The sequence below is a fragment of the Lipotes vexillifer genome, unplaced genomic scaffold (genome assembly GCF_000442215.2).
Source record: "Lipotes vexillifer unplaced genomic scaffold, Lipotes_vexillifer_v1.1 scaffold1235, whole genome shotgun sequence".
In the NCBI taxonomy this organism is placed as follows: Eukaryota; Metazoa; Chordata; class Mammalia; order Artiodactyla; family Lipotidae; genus Lipotes; species Lipotes vexillifer.
Window position 1 is genome coordinate 1,389,156 of NW_006775530.1, and position 17,546 is coordinate 1,406,701.

General features: G+C 44.6%; 1 protein-coding gene across 2 annotated transcripts in view; it reads right to left on the minus strand.

Moving 5' to 3' along the window:
• Positions 1-17,546, minus strand: part of CDH1 (cadherin 1) — a 77,970-nt gene that overhangs the window by 15,187 nt on the left and 45,237 nt on the right. Inside the window, exons 3-9 of one of the 2 annotated variants that reach the window (XM_007449939.1) lie at positions 11,331-11,554; positions 7,053-7,196; positions 6,770-6,925; positions 5,880-6,024; positions 2,943-3,118; positions 2,550-2,678; positions 592-774 (exon numbers count right to left, since the gene is read on the minus strand). In XM_007449939.1, the coding sequence (XP_007450001.1) occupies positions 592-774; positions 2,550-2,678; positions 2,943-3,118; positions 5,880-6,024; positions 6,770-6,925; positions 7,053-7,196; positions 11,331-11,554 (1,157 nt within the window). The remainder of the gene's footprint in view (positions 1-591; positions 775-2,549; positions 2,679-2,942; positions 3,119-5,879; positions 6,025-6,769; positions 6,926-7,052; positions 7,197-11,330; positions 11,555-17,546) is intronic. The other variant, XM_007449940.1, reaches the window with a different exon arrangement.

Here is a 17,546-nt window from a genome sequence, read left to right on the forward strand (position 1 = left end):
GGGGGGGGGGGGGGCAAATGTTTCAGAGAAAGAACATATTAAAACAGATGGTACAGACATCCCTGGTGGCGCAGTGGTTAAGAATCCGCCTGCAAATGCCTGGGACATGGGTTCGAGCCCTGTCCCGGGAAGATCCCACATGCCGCGGAGCAACTAAGCCCGTGCACCACAACTACTGAAGCGTGCGCACCTGGAGCCCGTGCTCCGCAACAAGAGAAGCCACCGCAGTGAGAAGCCCGCGCACCGCAACGAAGAGTAGCCCCTGCCCGCCGCATCTAGAGAAAGCCCGCACGCAGCAACGAAGACCCAATGCAGCCAAAAATAAAAAAATAAATTAAATAAATTTATAAAAAATAATAATAATAAAAATAAAACAGATGGTACTTCCTCTTCAATTTTAGGGTGTGGTGTGGGAGCTTCCTGATTTCTCACATGAGGCTGAAGAGTCACTGCAAACCCCACCAGAATCTGGGAGAGCTGCCCTCCCCCACCCCAGCAAGGCCGCACTAATCTACTTCAGAGAAGACACCAGGGGACAAGGGCCTCTGGCTGCGTTGTCAGTTTCTGCATCTTGCCTGGAATGATACAAACCTTAGCCGTCTTCAAAATGCCTTCATTGGTTTCTGGGTCTGTGATGACAACAAACTGCTTCTCGTTATCGTTTAATATTGTGTAAACGGCCTCCCACGCTGGGGTATTGGGGACGTCGGCATCGGTCACTGTGAGTTTGGTAATGACGACGTTAGCCTCGTTCTCAGGCACCGACCCCACGTACTGCAGAGCAAAGAAAAGGATGTGTCACTTAGGACATACTCAGACTCAGAAGTGGAGCCAGGGTTCAGGGGGCTAAGGGAGTCCTTTCTTGAGCCCAAGCTTTGATTAGTCTCCAAAGAAGTGCCCACCCTACCAGCATGGCCCTTATTTTCTGTTGGTGGAGCAGCCAGCACTCAGGGGCCCTATGAGTACCTGAAGGAGCCAAGGTCCTGGCTGTCCGCGCCTCTCAGCGTACTCTGGCCCAACTGCTGACACTGTAGCTTATCCCCCATTCCCGTCTTCCTCATCACTCTCAGTGGTACAAGTAATTTTCCTAAATGTCTGATCATTACCGTCTTCTACTTAAAACCCTTTGATAACATCCCACTGCACTCAGGATAAATTCTGAAATTCTAAATTCAGTCCACAAGGTCCTGTAGGACCTGGTCTCATTTGGTTCATTACACTGACTGTTTTTCAGTTCTTGCTATTCATCAAGCTTCCTTTTGATGCGGGGCATTAATCTGCCTTTCTTTTTTTTTTTTTTTTTTTTTTTTTTTTTTTTGCGGTACGCGGGCCTCTCACTGTTGTGGCCTCTCCCGTTGCGGAGCACAGGCTCCGGACGCGCAGGCTCAGCGGCCATGGCCCACGGGCCCAGCCGCTCCGCGGCACGTGGGATCTTCCCGGACCGGGGCACGAACCCGCGTCCCCTGCATCGGCAGGCGGACTCTCAACCACTGCGCCACCAGGGAAGCCCAATCTGCCTTTCCTAAGCCTCCTGTACTCACGGTGGCTAGGTTAGAGCGGCAGACACCGCCAATCGTCTACTGAATATCCACTCTCCTCTTCTTCACTAACTACGTGGCTGACGGCAGCAACGTGCCCAGAGAAAATACTGTATTTCCAGTCTTCCTTGCAGACAGCAGTTGCTGGTAAATGAAACTTGTGGGATGGGTCTTCACAGAAATAAGAAAACTTGACTTGACATCAAGACTTTATGCCCCCTCGCCTTTGCCGCCTTCTTGAACGAAGCACAGATATGGCTGGAGCTCCAGCTGTCATCTTGGGCCACAAGGTGACAATGGGGATAGAATCCATGTACCAAGGACGGTGGGAAAGCAGATAAAGGAGGCTTGGTTTCTACTGACTGAGTGGACTATCTACCTCTGGGCCGTTAGTGACACAAGAGAAAAAGTCAACCCTGTTTGTTTAAACCACAAGAGTCAAATGTCTGATTTCTAGGTAACACAATAAGGTTTCAGGTTCTTTCACACAGCTCTCAATACCTTCTCCTTGACTGCATTTAATATAATTATACACAATAATCAGTATAAGTTGTATAACATCACCCTAGCTAGACTATAAACTCCACAAGAATAGAAGTGTCGTCTGCCTCGTTTGTGATAATATCCCCAGTGTCTAAGACAGTGCCTGGTATAAACCCAGAGAATATTTGTTCAATGAATAACTAAAACCTGGTAAGATCTGCTACCAAGATGAGGACATGCAGTAAATAGGTGTTTTTTTTTTTCTTATTTTAATTTTTTTTTAACATCTTTATATGGAAGTTCCTTAAAAAAAAACAAACACTAAAAATAGGTGTTTTTTGCAACTTCAGAAACCTGTGTCAATAGGTCCCAGGCTGAGGAAGGCAGAGACAACTGACATCCTGACCTGCTTGCTTTTTACCTTCAAGTTTACTAGTCTGGAAAACGTTTCCAAAGGGTTCACCCATGAGATACTGGGAAACAACCAAGGACCTTTGGAGACTCTCTAAGGAGTTGCAGGGTTATTACCGTAGTTGGGTTGAAGATGGGAGGGTTATCGTTGGTGTCGTTGACTGTGATCACAGCTGTTGCGGTCGTGCTTAAGCCTTCACCTTGCAGGTCTGCAGCTTGAACCACCAGGGTATACGTGGGAAAACTCTGTAGAGATCGAACACACCTGAGTCAGGACTGACAGCCACATCAGGCACAGCCCAGCCCATCACACAGAAACAAATTATTTTCTCATCTGCTTAAATGCCAACCTGCCTGCCTGCCTGGCCCCAAACCTCTGGACAAATGTTTAGATACAAAGCTCAGAACCATCACCATACTAAGCAGCAACTGGCCTCGGCAGAGTTTTACATCATCCAGACGATCGAGCTATTTGCCCTCAATACCCTCTGGATCCTCTTGACCCCTGACCTCCCGGTCCAGCCCGGTGGTGAGCACACTGATGACACCCGTGTCCCTGTTGATGGTGAACATTTTGTTGTGCGGCAGCATAGGCTCTTGGCTGAGGATGGTGTAAGCAATTGCAGCGTTGTAGGTGTTCACATCATCGTCTGCGTCTGTGGCCGAGACCTCCATCACAGAGGTCCCTGGAAGCAAAGGAGAAGATTTAGTCAAGCTACACTTTAATTTCCAAAATTCTAACTAAAGCGCTGGGGGAGGAAGAAAGCATTCCACCAAATGAGCAAGTGGTGTTCCCAGAACTCAGCTTTTCCAGAGGATATTTTGGGTGGGGAGGGTGGGTGAGGAGTATGGGGAATAAATAACCTTAAGCTAAAACATTTTTGCTATGTCTCTTATACTGAGTGAATAGTGTATAAAACAGGAAAAATACCAGAAATTTCTGTAATTGGCTTCTTAGCCACAGCTCCACCTGAGAGAATGGTCATTTGAGATTGCTGCCTTCAAGGTAGAAGGAAATATTTACAACACTTGTGACAGACAAAGTACTAGTTCCCAGAATACCTAAATAATTCTTCAAGAATCAATAGGCAGGGACTTCCCTGGTGGTGCAGTGGTTGGGAATCCGCCTGCCAACGCAGGAGACACAGGTTCGATCCCTGCTCCGGGAAGATCCCACATGCTGCAGAACAACTAAGCCCGTGTGCCACAACTACTGAGCCTGCGCTCTAGAGCCCGCGATCCACAACAACTGAGCACACACACCGCAACTACTGAAGCCCATGCACCTAGAGCCTCGCGAGCCACAACAACTGAGCACACACACCGCAACTACTGAAGCCCATGCACCTAGAGCCTCTGCTCCGCAACAAGAGAAGCCACTGCAATGAGAAGTCTGCGCACCGCAATAGGAAGTCTGCACACCGCAATGAAGAGTAGCCTCTGCTCACCAAAACTAGAGAAAGCCCATGAGCAGCAACAAAGACCCAACGTGGCCAAAAATAAATTTAAAAAGAGAATCAATAGGCAGGCATGCGCAGCCCCACAAGTACGCGCCTCAGGATAGCCCGTACTATGGATCCACTGGCAAAGCAGATCTTTAAAGGAGTTTTAGTAGCTGAACTTGTGGGCATTTTTGGAGCATATATTTTGTTCAGAAAGATGAATACAAGTCAAGAGTTCAGGCAAACAATGAGCAAGAAATTCCCCTTCATCTTGGAAGTTTATTGCAAGTCCACTGAACACTCTGGAATGTACGGAATCAGAGAGCAAGAGCAAGAAAAGTGGCTGAACAGCAAAAATTAAGAATTTGACCATCAATCAAGGTTTGCCCTATTTCATAGTATCAGGCAAGATTAAAACTCCAAAGTTGACATGGATGGATTTTAGAATACTTAAGGTGAAATGTAAATTCTAATTAAAGCAGTTGTTCTTTGGACTAACCGTGAAGAAATTGATGGAACGTTTGTTTATTATGTTATAAATGGAGTTTCATTTACTACTCAAAATAAAGTGGTTCTCCTTTAAGAACAAAACAAACAAACAAACAAATAAAACAACTCCCCTATAATTCTGTATAAAGCTGTTAAAATAGATAAAATATTAAAACATCTATTTTTTTAAATTTCTTTCTTTTATTTATTTATTTTTGGCTTTGTAGAGTCTTCCTTGTGGTACACAGGCATCTCGTGATGGCTTCTCTTGTTGCAGAGCACAGCCTCCGGGCGTGTGGGCTCAGTAATTGCGGCCTGCGGGTTCAGTAATTGTGGCACGCGGGCTCTAGAGCGCAGGCTCAGCAGTTGTAGAGCACCGGCTTAGTTGCTCGCGGCATGTGGGATCTTCCCGGACCAGGGCTTGAACCCGAGTCCCCTGCTCTGGCAGGCGAATTCCCAACCACTGCTCCACCAGGGAAGCCCTAAAACATCTATTTTTAATATTTATTACATTTTTTCTTTTTCATTATAGTTTACTACAAGATGTTGAGTAAAGTACCCTGTGCTATATAGCAGGACCTTGTTGTTTATCTCATTTATCCCCCTCTCCTCTCACCTTTGGTAACCATAGGTTTGTTTTCTGTCTGTGGGTCTGTTTCTGTTTTGCAAATAAGTTCATTAATATTTATTACATTTTAACTGAAACATTTAAAATCACATTACCTAAAAATATATTAACTAGAAATATTGCTTTTATCCATTTTCACTTTACCTGAAACACTATTCAAACTCTACATCAATGTCTCTGGTACTACTGGAGCCCTTTTGGAATAAAATTTGTCATTTAAAAAAAAAAGAAAAATCAATAGGCAAAGGACAAACAGCACAAGAGAAAAAAGGGGCAAAAGACTTGAACAGACAAGTTGTAAAGAAACCCAGCTGGTCAGCAAGCATATGATAAGATGCTTATTTAGTCCATTAATAATCAGAGAAATTCCATTTTAAGTTATGTTGAGATATAACTACACACTCAACAGATTGGCCAAAAAGAAGTCAAACAATTCCATGATATATATTGCTGGTGGGAGTATAAATTGGTTCAGCCACCTTGGAAAACAGTTTGTCACCAAGTAGAAAAGTAGGCAAAACTGTAAGTACACACGTGGTAAAAGATAAATGAAAGCAAGGGAATGATTATCACAAAAGCCAGGGTGGTGGCTGTCTTTATGGAGGAGGGAAAAAATGTGATCAGGAAGGACTGTACAGGGTCTGTAAACTACTAACAAGGATCTGTTACTTAATCAGGGAAGGTTGTTCTTAAACTGCTCCTTTCTTAAACTGGGCTTAAACATTTTATACATATTTCTATAGGTAGGATGTTTTACACACAAACAGTGTCTTCCAAAGAAGTTCTGTGCATATGAAGGGTCTGACCCCAAACGCCAGCCCCAACAATAGGGGGTGCAAAGAATCTAAGTGTCTTGATGGGTGTTGATCTCCTCGCTGCTGGACGTACCTGGAAGAGCGCCCTCCATGACAGACCCCTTGAAGACCTCCTGGGTGAACTCAGGCTTGTTGTCATTCTGATCGGTCACGGTGATCACAATCTCCATCGGCTCCTCGATTGCTTGCCCGTTTGAAGACACAGCATGAGAGAAGAGCTGCAAGAGCCAGGTGAGGGTTACTTGGGAGAAGTGGTCCAACCAGAGCAGAGTGGGCTCCACCTGGCCCCCACTCCCTCCCACTCAAGTATGCATGGACCCCGCCCCCCGCCCCAAGCACAGAACTTCCCCCACACACGTGCTGCTGCTTCAGTGAGGTCATGACACTGGTTAAGACCATGACCTGTGAAACCATGGGCTGGAGAACACATCCACCAGCTCAGAGCCCCATTTCCCACATAAGGGCTGGGGGCCGGGCCTAGGAGATAAAGGTGAAAGCCTAAAACACTCTGACTGGTTCCAAGCAGGGTCGAATTTGCTCTGGCTGCTCGAGTCTAGCGTTCCCCCTGCAGACTTCCCTGCGTTTGGCATCAACGCATTACCTCCCAGCTTCCCTAAGCTCACACTGCTCTCAAGGCCCAGAAATAGTTTTTGTTCCCCAACATCAACACCAGCCTCTGCCTATTTGTCAGGGACTTTGAGTCCCAAGAACAGGTTGACATCTTGGGTCTAAGATCATGTCTGATGCCTCAGGACTCTCCCCACTTTATTCCTAACAAGGAAAACATGAACAGCCCCCAATTTTTGCAGGTTCTCCTGTCATTTCTGCTTATCAACAGGTCTAAAGGTATCAAATTAAGCTCTTCAAATGTCCAGAACATCTGATCTATGATCAGCATGAGTTGACCAAAAAAATTTTGAAAGGATGTAACCCCATCATTAAGTGCTTCTAAGAGACACTCACAATGTACTTGGCAATATCTTCTCTATCCAGAGGCTCCGTCACCTTTAGCCATCCTGTTTCTCTTTCAATAATAAACACATGAAGAGGGGGTGTGTCGGCTCCTTGGCCAGTGATGCTGTAGAAAACTTTGGTTTCTTTTTCCCTGTTAGATTTGATCTGAAGACAAAACAGAAAGAAATGAATTAGCAAAAGGAAGGATTCTGACATCGGCTCTTTTCCCTTTCTCTCCTTGGTCCTTCTCTGCCAAATTCCTCCCAGAGAAATAGAGAACTTCCTTCTGTACCTGAACCAGAGCCTTAGGAAATGGGCCTTTCTCATTTTCTGGGCAGCTGATAGGAGGAATAACCCAGTCTCTCTTCTGTCTCCTGAGACCATGGTGGGAGCTGGGAAATGTGAGCACTTCTGTCTGGGTTCCAGAGGGAGAGTCCTAAAAGCAAAGAAGATGAGGAACAAAATGAGATAATTTAGGAAAGATGATACGGGCTGAACAACCTAGGCAGTCAGCGTCTCCAGCCTTCTGAGGGCAGGGCATGGTTTTCATTTAACAACAACATAAAACAGCCAAAACAAAACCCAACAGACCTCTTTACCATATCAGAAAGACGGTTTCCTCTTTTGATCCTTCTTAGCGTCCAGAGTTCGGTAATCATTATGCACACACGATGATAGGTTTGAGGGTTTGACATTATTTAAGAGTTATTTCAAGCCTATATCTCACACCTGTCATTTTTTTTAATATTTATTTTATTTATGTATTTATTTATTTTATTTAGTTAGTTGCACCAGGTCTTAGTCACTGCAGGTGGGCTCCTTAGTTGCGGCTCACGGGCTCCTTAGTTGCGGCTTGTCAGCTCCTTAGCTGAGGCTCACCAGCTCCTTAGTTGTGGCATGTGAATTCTTAGTTGCGGCATGCATGTGGGATCTAGTTCCCTGACCAGGAATCGAACACAGGCCCCCTGCATTGGGAGCGTGGAGTATCCACTGTGTCACCAGGGAAGTCCCACGCCTGTCATTCTTAACAGGACATTATGCTCCAATGATTTACTATCAGAGCTTATTCAACAATTAGATATTCAGGTGTTTTTAATATTCTTTTCTTTTATATTTTTCCTAGTGATATAGGTCTCCAAAGTAGAGTTAGCCTAAGTGAGTAAGTTTTGGGAACTTACTACTTTGTGATCAGTACTAATCCCTTAATCCCACTGTGTTAGTATATCCGTATGGTTTCCATTTGTTCTAACAGAAGTTGTTTGGATCGGAACCAAAAGTGCCCTTTGAGACTTGTATTGAACAGTTTTCATGTGCGATAACTTAATGCACACACAGGGAAATAAGATAGCCGAAGATGGAAGGAAAGATCTTCCAAATTGCTTAAGTGTTCTGAAGTGATTAGTAGTAACACAGTAAAGGTTCCAGGACAATTCCATCTTCCATCCTCCACAGAGTCACCCATCCCTGTCTGTCAAGTGAGAGTCAAGCCCTGCTTCCTGGCTTTTAAAATGTGACTCAAAATGCACAAGACAGACATGAAACATGACCAGATATCATCACAAAAGCCTTCCTAATCCTGCCTTCCTGTGTACCAGTCACTCACACACCCCTTAACACACACCCTCTGCATTAACCTCCTAGAGAAGCAGTCCTGCCCTGGCCAAGGGCAGGCTCTGGAGCCAGGCTGCCTGGCTTTGTATCCTCACTGTGACACCTCACCTTGCTGGGCTGATTATTTAACTTCTCTGTCCCACACTTTCCTCACGTCTAAAATGAGGATTATATTAGTATCTGCCTCATAGGGTCCTTGGAAGGATAAAATGTGATACTAGTATTGCAGTAAAGCACTTAGAATAGTGCCTGAAACATAGTAAGTGCTCAATAAATGCTAATGATGAAGATGATGGTTGGATTGGCTGGAAAACAGAGTTATGGTTTTAATGAAGTGGAATTTGGGATTTGACCCGAGCACAATAAATACTAATAAATATAAATACTAAACTGATTCTCAACACGGTATCTTAAGCCTAAAAATGACCATCTTGCACAGCCATGGTAAAAAAAACAGGCCTTGATGAATGAATGCAAATTCATTTGCCATATTGAAGAGGAAGGCAAAAAGCACACCTTGCTGACATCAGGACTATGGAATATTTTCAGAGAATGATAATAAATAATGATGAACATTGTGCTGGCAAAACATAACATTAACATCTTCATGTGTGAAATTATTATTATTTTTAAATAAAGATATTTATTTATTTATCTATCTATTTATTTATTTGGCAGTGCCGTATGGCTTGTGGGATCTCAGTTCCCTGACCAGGGATTGAACTCAGGACCACGGCAGTGAAAGCCCAGAATCCTAACCACTAGGCCACCAGGGAATTCCCTTCATGTGTGAAATTGAAAGGAACATACTGAACATGGGATCCATCCCTCAGAAAACAAGGATACCAGACCAAGAAAACCCATCCAACCAAAGAGACAAAACTGGAAAGTTAGATCTATTTATATTTTTTCTCCAGCTTTCTTGAGGTATAACTGACAAAATAAAAATTGTTTGTATTTAAGGTGTACGATGTGATGTTTTGATATATATAGGATCTATTCTTATATCAAGTAAAAGAGAGGTAAGATTATCACCCCTTCCAGTGTAGGGCCACCTGGCACCACAAGGGTCCCTTGAACTAGGGGCAAACCAAAGTCAACCTCAAACCAGCTGTGGTAGAGTTGCCACCTACCGCTCAATATCCATTCTTTCTGATTTAAAAACAAAAATCTCTTTCTCTCCCTCTCTGTCTCTCTCCCTATATATATATAAATTTTGTGTCCAACAATGTACCTAAGTAAAACTACATTTCCTATACTACACTTGTAGCTAGGTGTGACCATGAAGCCAAGTTCCAACTAATGAGATGTAAGCAGAAACATTGCTTCAAAATCCCACAAAGCCTTCTCTAAAAGGTGGACAACTAAGTGATACATTTTTGGGCTTCCTCCCTTCCAACTTCCTACCATCCAGAGGAAAGGTATGATAAATGGCGATCCAGCAGCCATCTTGGATCATGAGGTATCGTTGAGGATGGGAGCCATATGCTGAGGATGATAGAACAGAAAGGAAAGAAAGAACCTAGCCTCCTGATAACTACAAGAGTCTCCATACTGGCCACAACTTACCACTCAGTTGCCTTAACTTGAAAGAGAAATACTCTATTTTACATAAACCACTTTAATTTGTGCTTTTCTATAATACGTATTTGAACATAATCATGAAGGCAGATGGCAAAGGTGAAGAGGAAAAGTTGAGAAACCAACTTTGTTTACATCTGTGCATCATAAGAGGTTTCCATACACAGCTGCCCAGCAAGAACTTACCAGGCTGGACTTACATGAATGATGGAATTAATGGGAGACTTAAGTCAGGAAGCTATGTTAATTTCGTTCCCCACTTTTCTGGTCTGGCCAATTACACCAGGGAGAAAAATCAGATCTATCAGGACTATTAAATTCCCAGAATCTCAATAGTCTTCAGGGAGAAAAACAAGAGCCAGCCTGAAAGGCCTTGGCAGTTACAGTATTTCCACGCGCCCAACGCGATAGCGGGATACAACTAGAATGGCCCTCCAGAGAGACGTTTCAGGAGGCAGCACCATGGGAGCAGTTTAGAAACTGGCAAAGGCATTTGGCTTTGGTTAACAATTTCCCAAAACATTCTCGCCAAGAACCTGGGCAGACATGTATCCTTTCATTTGTGGCCAATGCACCCATCTGTCCACTCAATATTTACTGGGCTCCTGGTATGTGCCAGGCCCAAAGGCCAGGCACTGCAGATACAATGGGGAAGGATCTTGTGGAGATTATAGTCCAATCAGGCAAAAGCTTCCGCTGATTCTTCCCCTTCTTTGCCAAGGCCCTCTCCACTAGAGACACGAAGAGCAAAATGACCAGAGAACTGAACTCGTGTTCATTGTTCCTCTGGGAAGGGAATGAGAAGAACAGTTAACAATTACTGAGTACTTATCATACGCCTACCATAGTTCCAGCAATCACGTGTAATAATTCATGCAGTCATTATTATCCCCATTTTACTTACAAGGAAATTCAAGCACAGACAGATTAAATAACTCCCCCAAGTCTACTCGGGTAGTAAATAGAAGGGCTGGTACCCAATACCAGACAGAATCCATGCCCTTACCACCTATTCTACACTACCTGCAGAAATAAGGTAGTGTATCTTGCCGTCCATCCAACAACAAAAAAAATCCACAGCAAAAACTAGTTCAGTTAGACCAATGGTTCTCAACTAGGGGCTATTTAGCACCCCTTCCGCCCACCCCCAGGGGGCATTGGCAGTGTCTGGAGACAATTTTGGTTGTCACAACCGGCAGAGTGCTGCAAGCATCTAGCGGTTAAGACCAGGGATGCTGCTAAACATTACATAGTGCACACGACACACCCACAGCAAGAAATTATCCAGCCCCAAATGTGAATAGTGCCAAGGCAGAGAAACCTGGATTAAGCAGCATACTAAAATAATAGTGAACTTCTAAGAAACACTCCAACGTACATGATGATGGTGGTGGTGATGGTGGTGCGCTACTGCCTTCAGGGTCACTTTGGTGGAGAGCTTCCTGTGGGTGGAGTCCCAGGCATGGACAAGAAAACTCATCTCTGGATGATGAAGGTGTAAAGGCCGTTTGACTGTAACCACGCCATCTGTGCCCACTTTGAATCGGGTGTCATCAGAAACATAGACTGTCTTTGGTAGACCGGTGCATCCTTCAAAACTCACTGCAGGGCATAAATCACAGTGATTAGGAAACTGAGGAGATTAAAGAGCATTCCTTCTCTAGGAATCGAACTTCATTCACCCACCAAAAGCCTGACTCACACAAAACAGGCACAAGTAAAACATACCATAGTCTGGTGACAGAACAGCAAAGATATCAAAGTAGTGGAAGCCATCATTATGTCCTTCACAATTACAGGGCGACTTAATTGTGGTCTGATTCTTTTCTCATCTACTTGGAGACTGAAAACAGTAAGCTGTCTAGAAAGTAACTTCTGGGCTTCCCTAGTGGCGCAGTGGTTAAGAATCTGCCTGCCAATGTAGGGAACACGGGTTCGAGCCCTGGTCTGGGAAGATCCCACATGCCGCGGAGCAACTAAGCCCGTGAGGCACAACTACTGAGCCTGCGCGTCTAGAGCCTGTGCTCCGCAACAAGAGAAGCCACTACAATGAGAAGCCCGCGCACCGCGATGAAGAGTAGCCCCCGCTCGCCGCAACTAGAGAAAGCCCGCGCACAGAAACGAAAACCCAACACAGCCAAAAATTAATAAATAAATTTATTAAAGAAAAAAAAGACTTCACCTTCCAAAAAAACAAAAAAAGAAAGTAACTTCTACTTTTCAATAACACAAAAGGGCCTCTCCTTCAGATGGCTCTTGACGATATGAAAAATAACTGAGATAGAATAAATTTTTTAACTTCTCTGAGCCTCAGTTTCTTCATCTTCAAAATGAGGGTAATTATGGTGCTTACCCTCCCGCCCCCAAACATGGTCTTATTTTCCCTGGCAAGGGTGGGGCTCAAGTCCCAGCTCTGCTTATTAGCTCTGTGACCTTGGGCAAGTCATTGAATCTCTCTGTGCCTCAGTCTACCCATCTGTAGAATGAAGTCATCGATAGCAACTACCTACTAGGCTTGTTTTAAGATACATAGAACATGGGGGTTCCCCGGCAATCCAGTGGTTAGGACTCCACACGTGTGACGTGGCCAAAAAAAAGAAAGAAAAAAGATACATGGAACAGTGCCTGGCACATAATAGACACTATTAAATAAAAATTTTAAAACAAACATAGCTTTGGTTAATCATTAATTCAATTTTCCACAAAAGACACAGATAATTGTGATATTCATTAAGTACTGATTATATGCTTATTTTCCGAGGCATTGAGAGGTAATGCCTGCTTGCAATCTGAGGCCCAGTGGAGAAACTCATCACTGTCAGTTAGGGGAGACAGTGAAGATTTCATAGGAAAGTCTTCTACCTGAACATACAACACAGCAAGACAAATGCAAAAGACAGAAGAGAACTACTTGGGTGGGGGAACTTAGAATCAGTGGCTTAGAGACAAAACTATTTAAAGTTTTATAGTTATTAAAGTATTAAAACTTTAAAAGTATTAATACCCAATGCTGGAGAAGCTGTGGTGAAAAGTGTCTGCACTAAACATCAGAGTCCTAAAAGACTCATTCGTTCAACAGGCTTCCATCAAACTATTTGTCAGAAACTGTGCTGGGCTCTAAGGATGAAAAAAATTCTGTGAACAAACAGACAAGGCACCTGCTCCCCTTGAGCTTCCACTGTTGTGGAAGAGGTGTACATGTAACAAAAGCAAATCTCAGGTAGTGACAAATGCTAGATATAAAGGAATTAAAGAAGGTGATACAAGAGTGACAGGGGAAGAGGAAGGTGTGAGGAGGGTGTAACTTATACTGGATGGTGAGGGATGGCCTCTGTGAAGTTGGGGGCGTCTTAGTTGAGACCTAAGGAGCCAGCCTTGCAGAAACCTGGCTCAAGGGCCTTTCAGGCAGAAGGAACAGTCGATAAAACGGTCCTTTCTGGGAAACTCTCAAGTTGGCCTGTTCTCCTCCTTTCAAATAATCGCCCCCTCATTCCTCCAGTGGGCGTTCGATTTTGTCCAAGAGATCTTTTATAAAAACTCCTACTTTTGTGCCAATTTTGCACGGCTAGACACCTTAAAATGCGTTAAGGATCAGGCCTCTGCCAGAAAGCCCTAAAGCCAGTTACGATGTATAGACTGCAGTTTTCATTTCTTCCACTAGGGGCCACCCTTGCAAACTTTTCTGAAACCAACAGCCCCACCCTTGCCAGAGAAAGTAAGACCATGTTTGGGGGCCGGAGGGGATACGTACCATGATTATCCCCAGTTTGAAGATGAAGAAACTGAGGCTTGTGGGATCTTAGTTCCCCGACCAGGGATTGAACCCGGGCCCTCAGCAGTGAGAACGCAGAGTCTTAACCACTGGACCACCAGGGAATTCCCTTGCCATGTTCTTACTGAGTGGCCTTAAGCAAAATGCTTAACCTCTCTGGGCCTCAGTTTTCTCTACTGGATCCTGAAGGATTCCACCACTGAGTGAGCACACCTCTTCCGGGTTTTGTGAGGATTAACCAAGAGAGTGAATGTGATCACATTTAGAAACTGAAAGAACAAAGCAAGTGGAAGGGGATGAGGATGATTTCTGTGCATTTGAGTAGACAAGCTAGAGGACAAGCATTTGCTAAATGAACAGATAAACCAAAAAATGACAACAGAAGCAAGAAGAAACACAAAATCCTTAAAGGATGGGCAGATACTACCCTTTAAGTCTAAAATAGGAATTTCTTTTCAAACTAGCAAAACAAAATGTTTTTCCAATAACCTTCCCCCAACCCCACCCCAGCAGAAGTAATGGGGGCACCGGACTGTGTTGGGGGCTTGTCATATTAGCAGGTAACAAGAGCTGCCCTCATTTTTCACACTGAATTCCTTTTCCCAGCCAGCCCAAATCTGGGCAGTCGGGACAAGCATGATTGGACTTGCCAAGGGTGGTGGCCTGAAAAAATGAAAATGGTTTTGCAAATAACTTAATGCAAGGCTCTTAACCTGCTCTGGGGCATCTCGTCTGAATGGTGGTTAAGCTCCGCCTTTGAGAAGTGACAGAAGTAGTGTGCCCATGACAGGCAGGCTCAACCTGAATTTCCAGGTGCTCATTATCTTTCTGTGCAACCTGAGCCTCTGGGCTGACAAACTAGAAATTATAGGAAAGACCAAGGGGATCTCCAGCTCCGGGAAGGCTCTGGGAAGCTTGCTTCCAACCCTGGCAAGGGCTAGGCAGCATCTCAGGGTACAGCGAACACTAATGCCAGCATGTAGGAGGAAACAAGAATGGCGAACTGTAGAAACCAGAGGATCAGTACATGGGAATTACGTATATTTGAACATTTCTACAATAAAAAGTTCAACAAAAATAAAGCTAGCAAAGGATGAAGTATTCTTTAAGTCAGCTTGTCCTTTCCTAAACTTGTTATTTGGTCACTTGGTTTAGAAACCTAATCCCAGTGACGTGAGCCAAGAACCCAATGGCCATCTCTAAACGGGAAGATCTTTTCAACACCATATCATCATTATCACCATCAAAAACTACACATTCAAACTAACAGCTTCAACTACCTTTTATTCACTATTTTCTTAATATTTAAACAAGTGCCAACACTATGTGCCAGGCTCTCTTCTAAGCACTTTACAAATATTAACTCGTGTAATCCCAGAACACTTCGAGGTTGCTACCAGCAGCATCCCCTTTTTAGAGATGCAGAGACTGAGGCAGCTAGTTAAGTGGCAGAACGAGGATTGGGACCCAGGCAGTCTAAGAGTTCACGGGCCTAACCATTCTTCCTCGTGCCTGTCTCTACAAGCCAGACCCTTGCCCTATGCTTTTTAAATACAGTTTTCAGATTGAATCGCCCGCCCGCAGTCACCCTTCGGTATAGGCATCACCATCCCTATTTTCTTTGCCCTGAATTAAAGGCTGGTGGGAGGAGGGGCCGGGCTGTCGGATCCCAGAGTGAGTGCTCTTCACCACTGTTCCCATATGCAAAATGGGGATGGAATACTTATTATGGAGAAACAGAAATGAAAAAAGACATTCTAGAACAGCAGGAAGTCTACACAGCAGGAGGTTAGCAGTAATTTGAGTGGAGGTGGAGGGAAGATTGAAAAAAGTACGATTGGAGGCAGTTTTTTAAAACGTGCTTTCCTTAAATGTTTTTGTATTATATGGTGTGTTACAATTACAGTAAATAACTTTTTAAAACGACAAAAGTTAAGCGACTTAAAAAGTATCTTTAACGCACTGTGACTCTTCTGTTGTTATTCATCCTACAAGTGCCCCATTTTCTTGCGAATTCTGGCAGAAGTAGGTAGCTTTAATCTACTACCTCTGCACTCTGCAAGAGATGACTGAAGTTCGAAGAAAAATTAACCCCAAGTCCACGAAAAGCTCTTTGGTCCTGGGGCAGGCTCTGAGCGCTCAGCAACATTCTTTGCTTGGAATTGCCATTGTGCCACGAACAGTCCTGCTTGAAGGATCCCGTTTCTTCTCCCACCCCCACCCAGCTGGAATGCGAGTGGGTAGGAACAAGACAGTCTCCTAAGCCTCCATATATTTCAGGGAGATAGAAGGACGGGGCCTGCTATCAAAGCCAGCTAACCATAGTTGAGTTATCTGGTAACGAGTGGGATAACACAGTCTCTTAGAAGCAACTACTTGAAAGTAGTGTTTTCCCCACACCACACACAGAGGGGTACCTTATGGCTTGTCTCCCACTCCTCAGAAGGCATTTCCCATAGCTAACACCAAAGAACACTACATTTACCTTTGGTTCAAGGACCACTGGACCTCGGCGTTGGAAGAGAAAATTATACACACAACCTCGAGGGCAAGATCGGAGAGCCTTCTGAGGCTCATGGAGGTCCTGGGGCCACACTGCCATTGTGTAACCCCAAATCAAGGGCTTTGGTTTCTAACTTAAATACTCAAGATAAAGGACAAGAAGTCTAAGTTGATGGATGAAAGGCATCCTGAGGAGACAGACGTGTGTCATCTAGTTGGGCAGGAGTCCCTTCTCGCCAGTAAGCAGCAGTGTTTGTAACTCCAGCCACAAAGCCACAATTCTCCACGGGTACCACCTCCTAGAAATTTTCTTTCTAGGTTCCATTTTCTTTGATGGCACTGGGCGATTTTAGAATGTCTTCCTTTGGTGGGTGTCCACAAATTTACTAACCATTCCAAGTTTAATGGGTACCCACGCTCGGCAGAAAAATAATTTTATGTTTAAAAAATGGGAGGGAAAGGATGATGAGGCCTCCAGTTTGTCCACACTCGGGGGATGTTGAAGAGATTCAAGTTGCACTAGGTAGACTATCTTCTTAGCCCCGATAATCTCCAGTTATGTGTGCTCATTTGCTACTTTGAATTATGGACAGTAACACAACCTGACAGCCTGACTAGACATAGCGGCGGCCCTGGGGGATAGACTCCAGCAGCCCTAGCTTCTAAACGAGGAAGCAGTCTCAGAAGCCTCAGTGAAGAGACTTGGCCAAGCCACACAGCTATGAAGTGGCGGAGCCTGTGGTCTGATGCCCCATCAGGACTTAACCACCAGGCAGCTTGTCTCTTGGTTTGATAAACCATTTGCGAGACTAGTTGCTAGCTGAGTGGCCACAGGGAAGTTAGTTCACACAACAGAATGGGACAGGTGGAGAGTAACCAGAATAAAAATAGCCAAGTTTCCCTGACCCCATCTTCCCCTGACACACACTCCCTCCCTCCCTCCCTCTCTCTTTGAATGAATGCGGCACCTTGGAAATCCAGTTCCAGGGCCTCAGAAAAACGTAAGGACAGTCAGACAGCCAAGCAAAGGAGGAAGTTTTAAACTTTAGATTCAAGAATGTTCCCCCTTAGGCCACCATGTTACATAAGCTGAAATAAATCAGAGTTCCTCTGATCAGCCAACTTAACTCCCAGACACTTTTCTGGGGAAGTTGAGCAGCTCAGAATATCACATTGTGCAAGCACAACTTGCAGGTGTGTCTACAGAGCCCGTGTACTGTGCTCCCAGGGCGTCCTCAGCTGGGGCCCCCACACCCCATCAAATTGCCCTTGTAGACCGGCAGCTCCCATGGGATCCCAGGGATGAGAAGTTTACTTTCA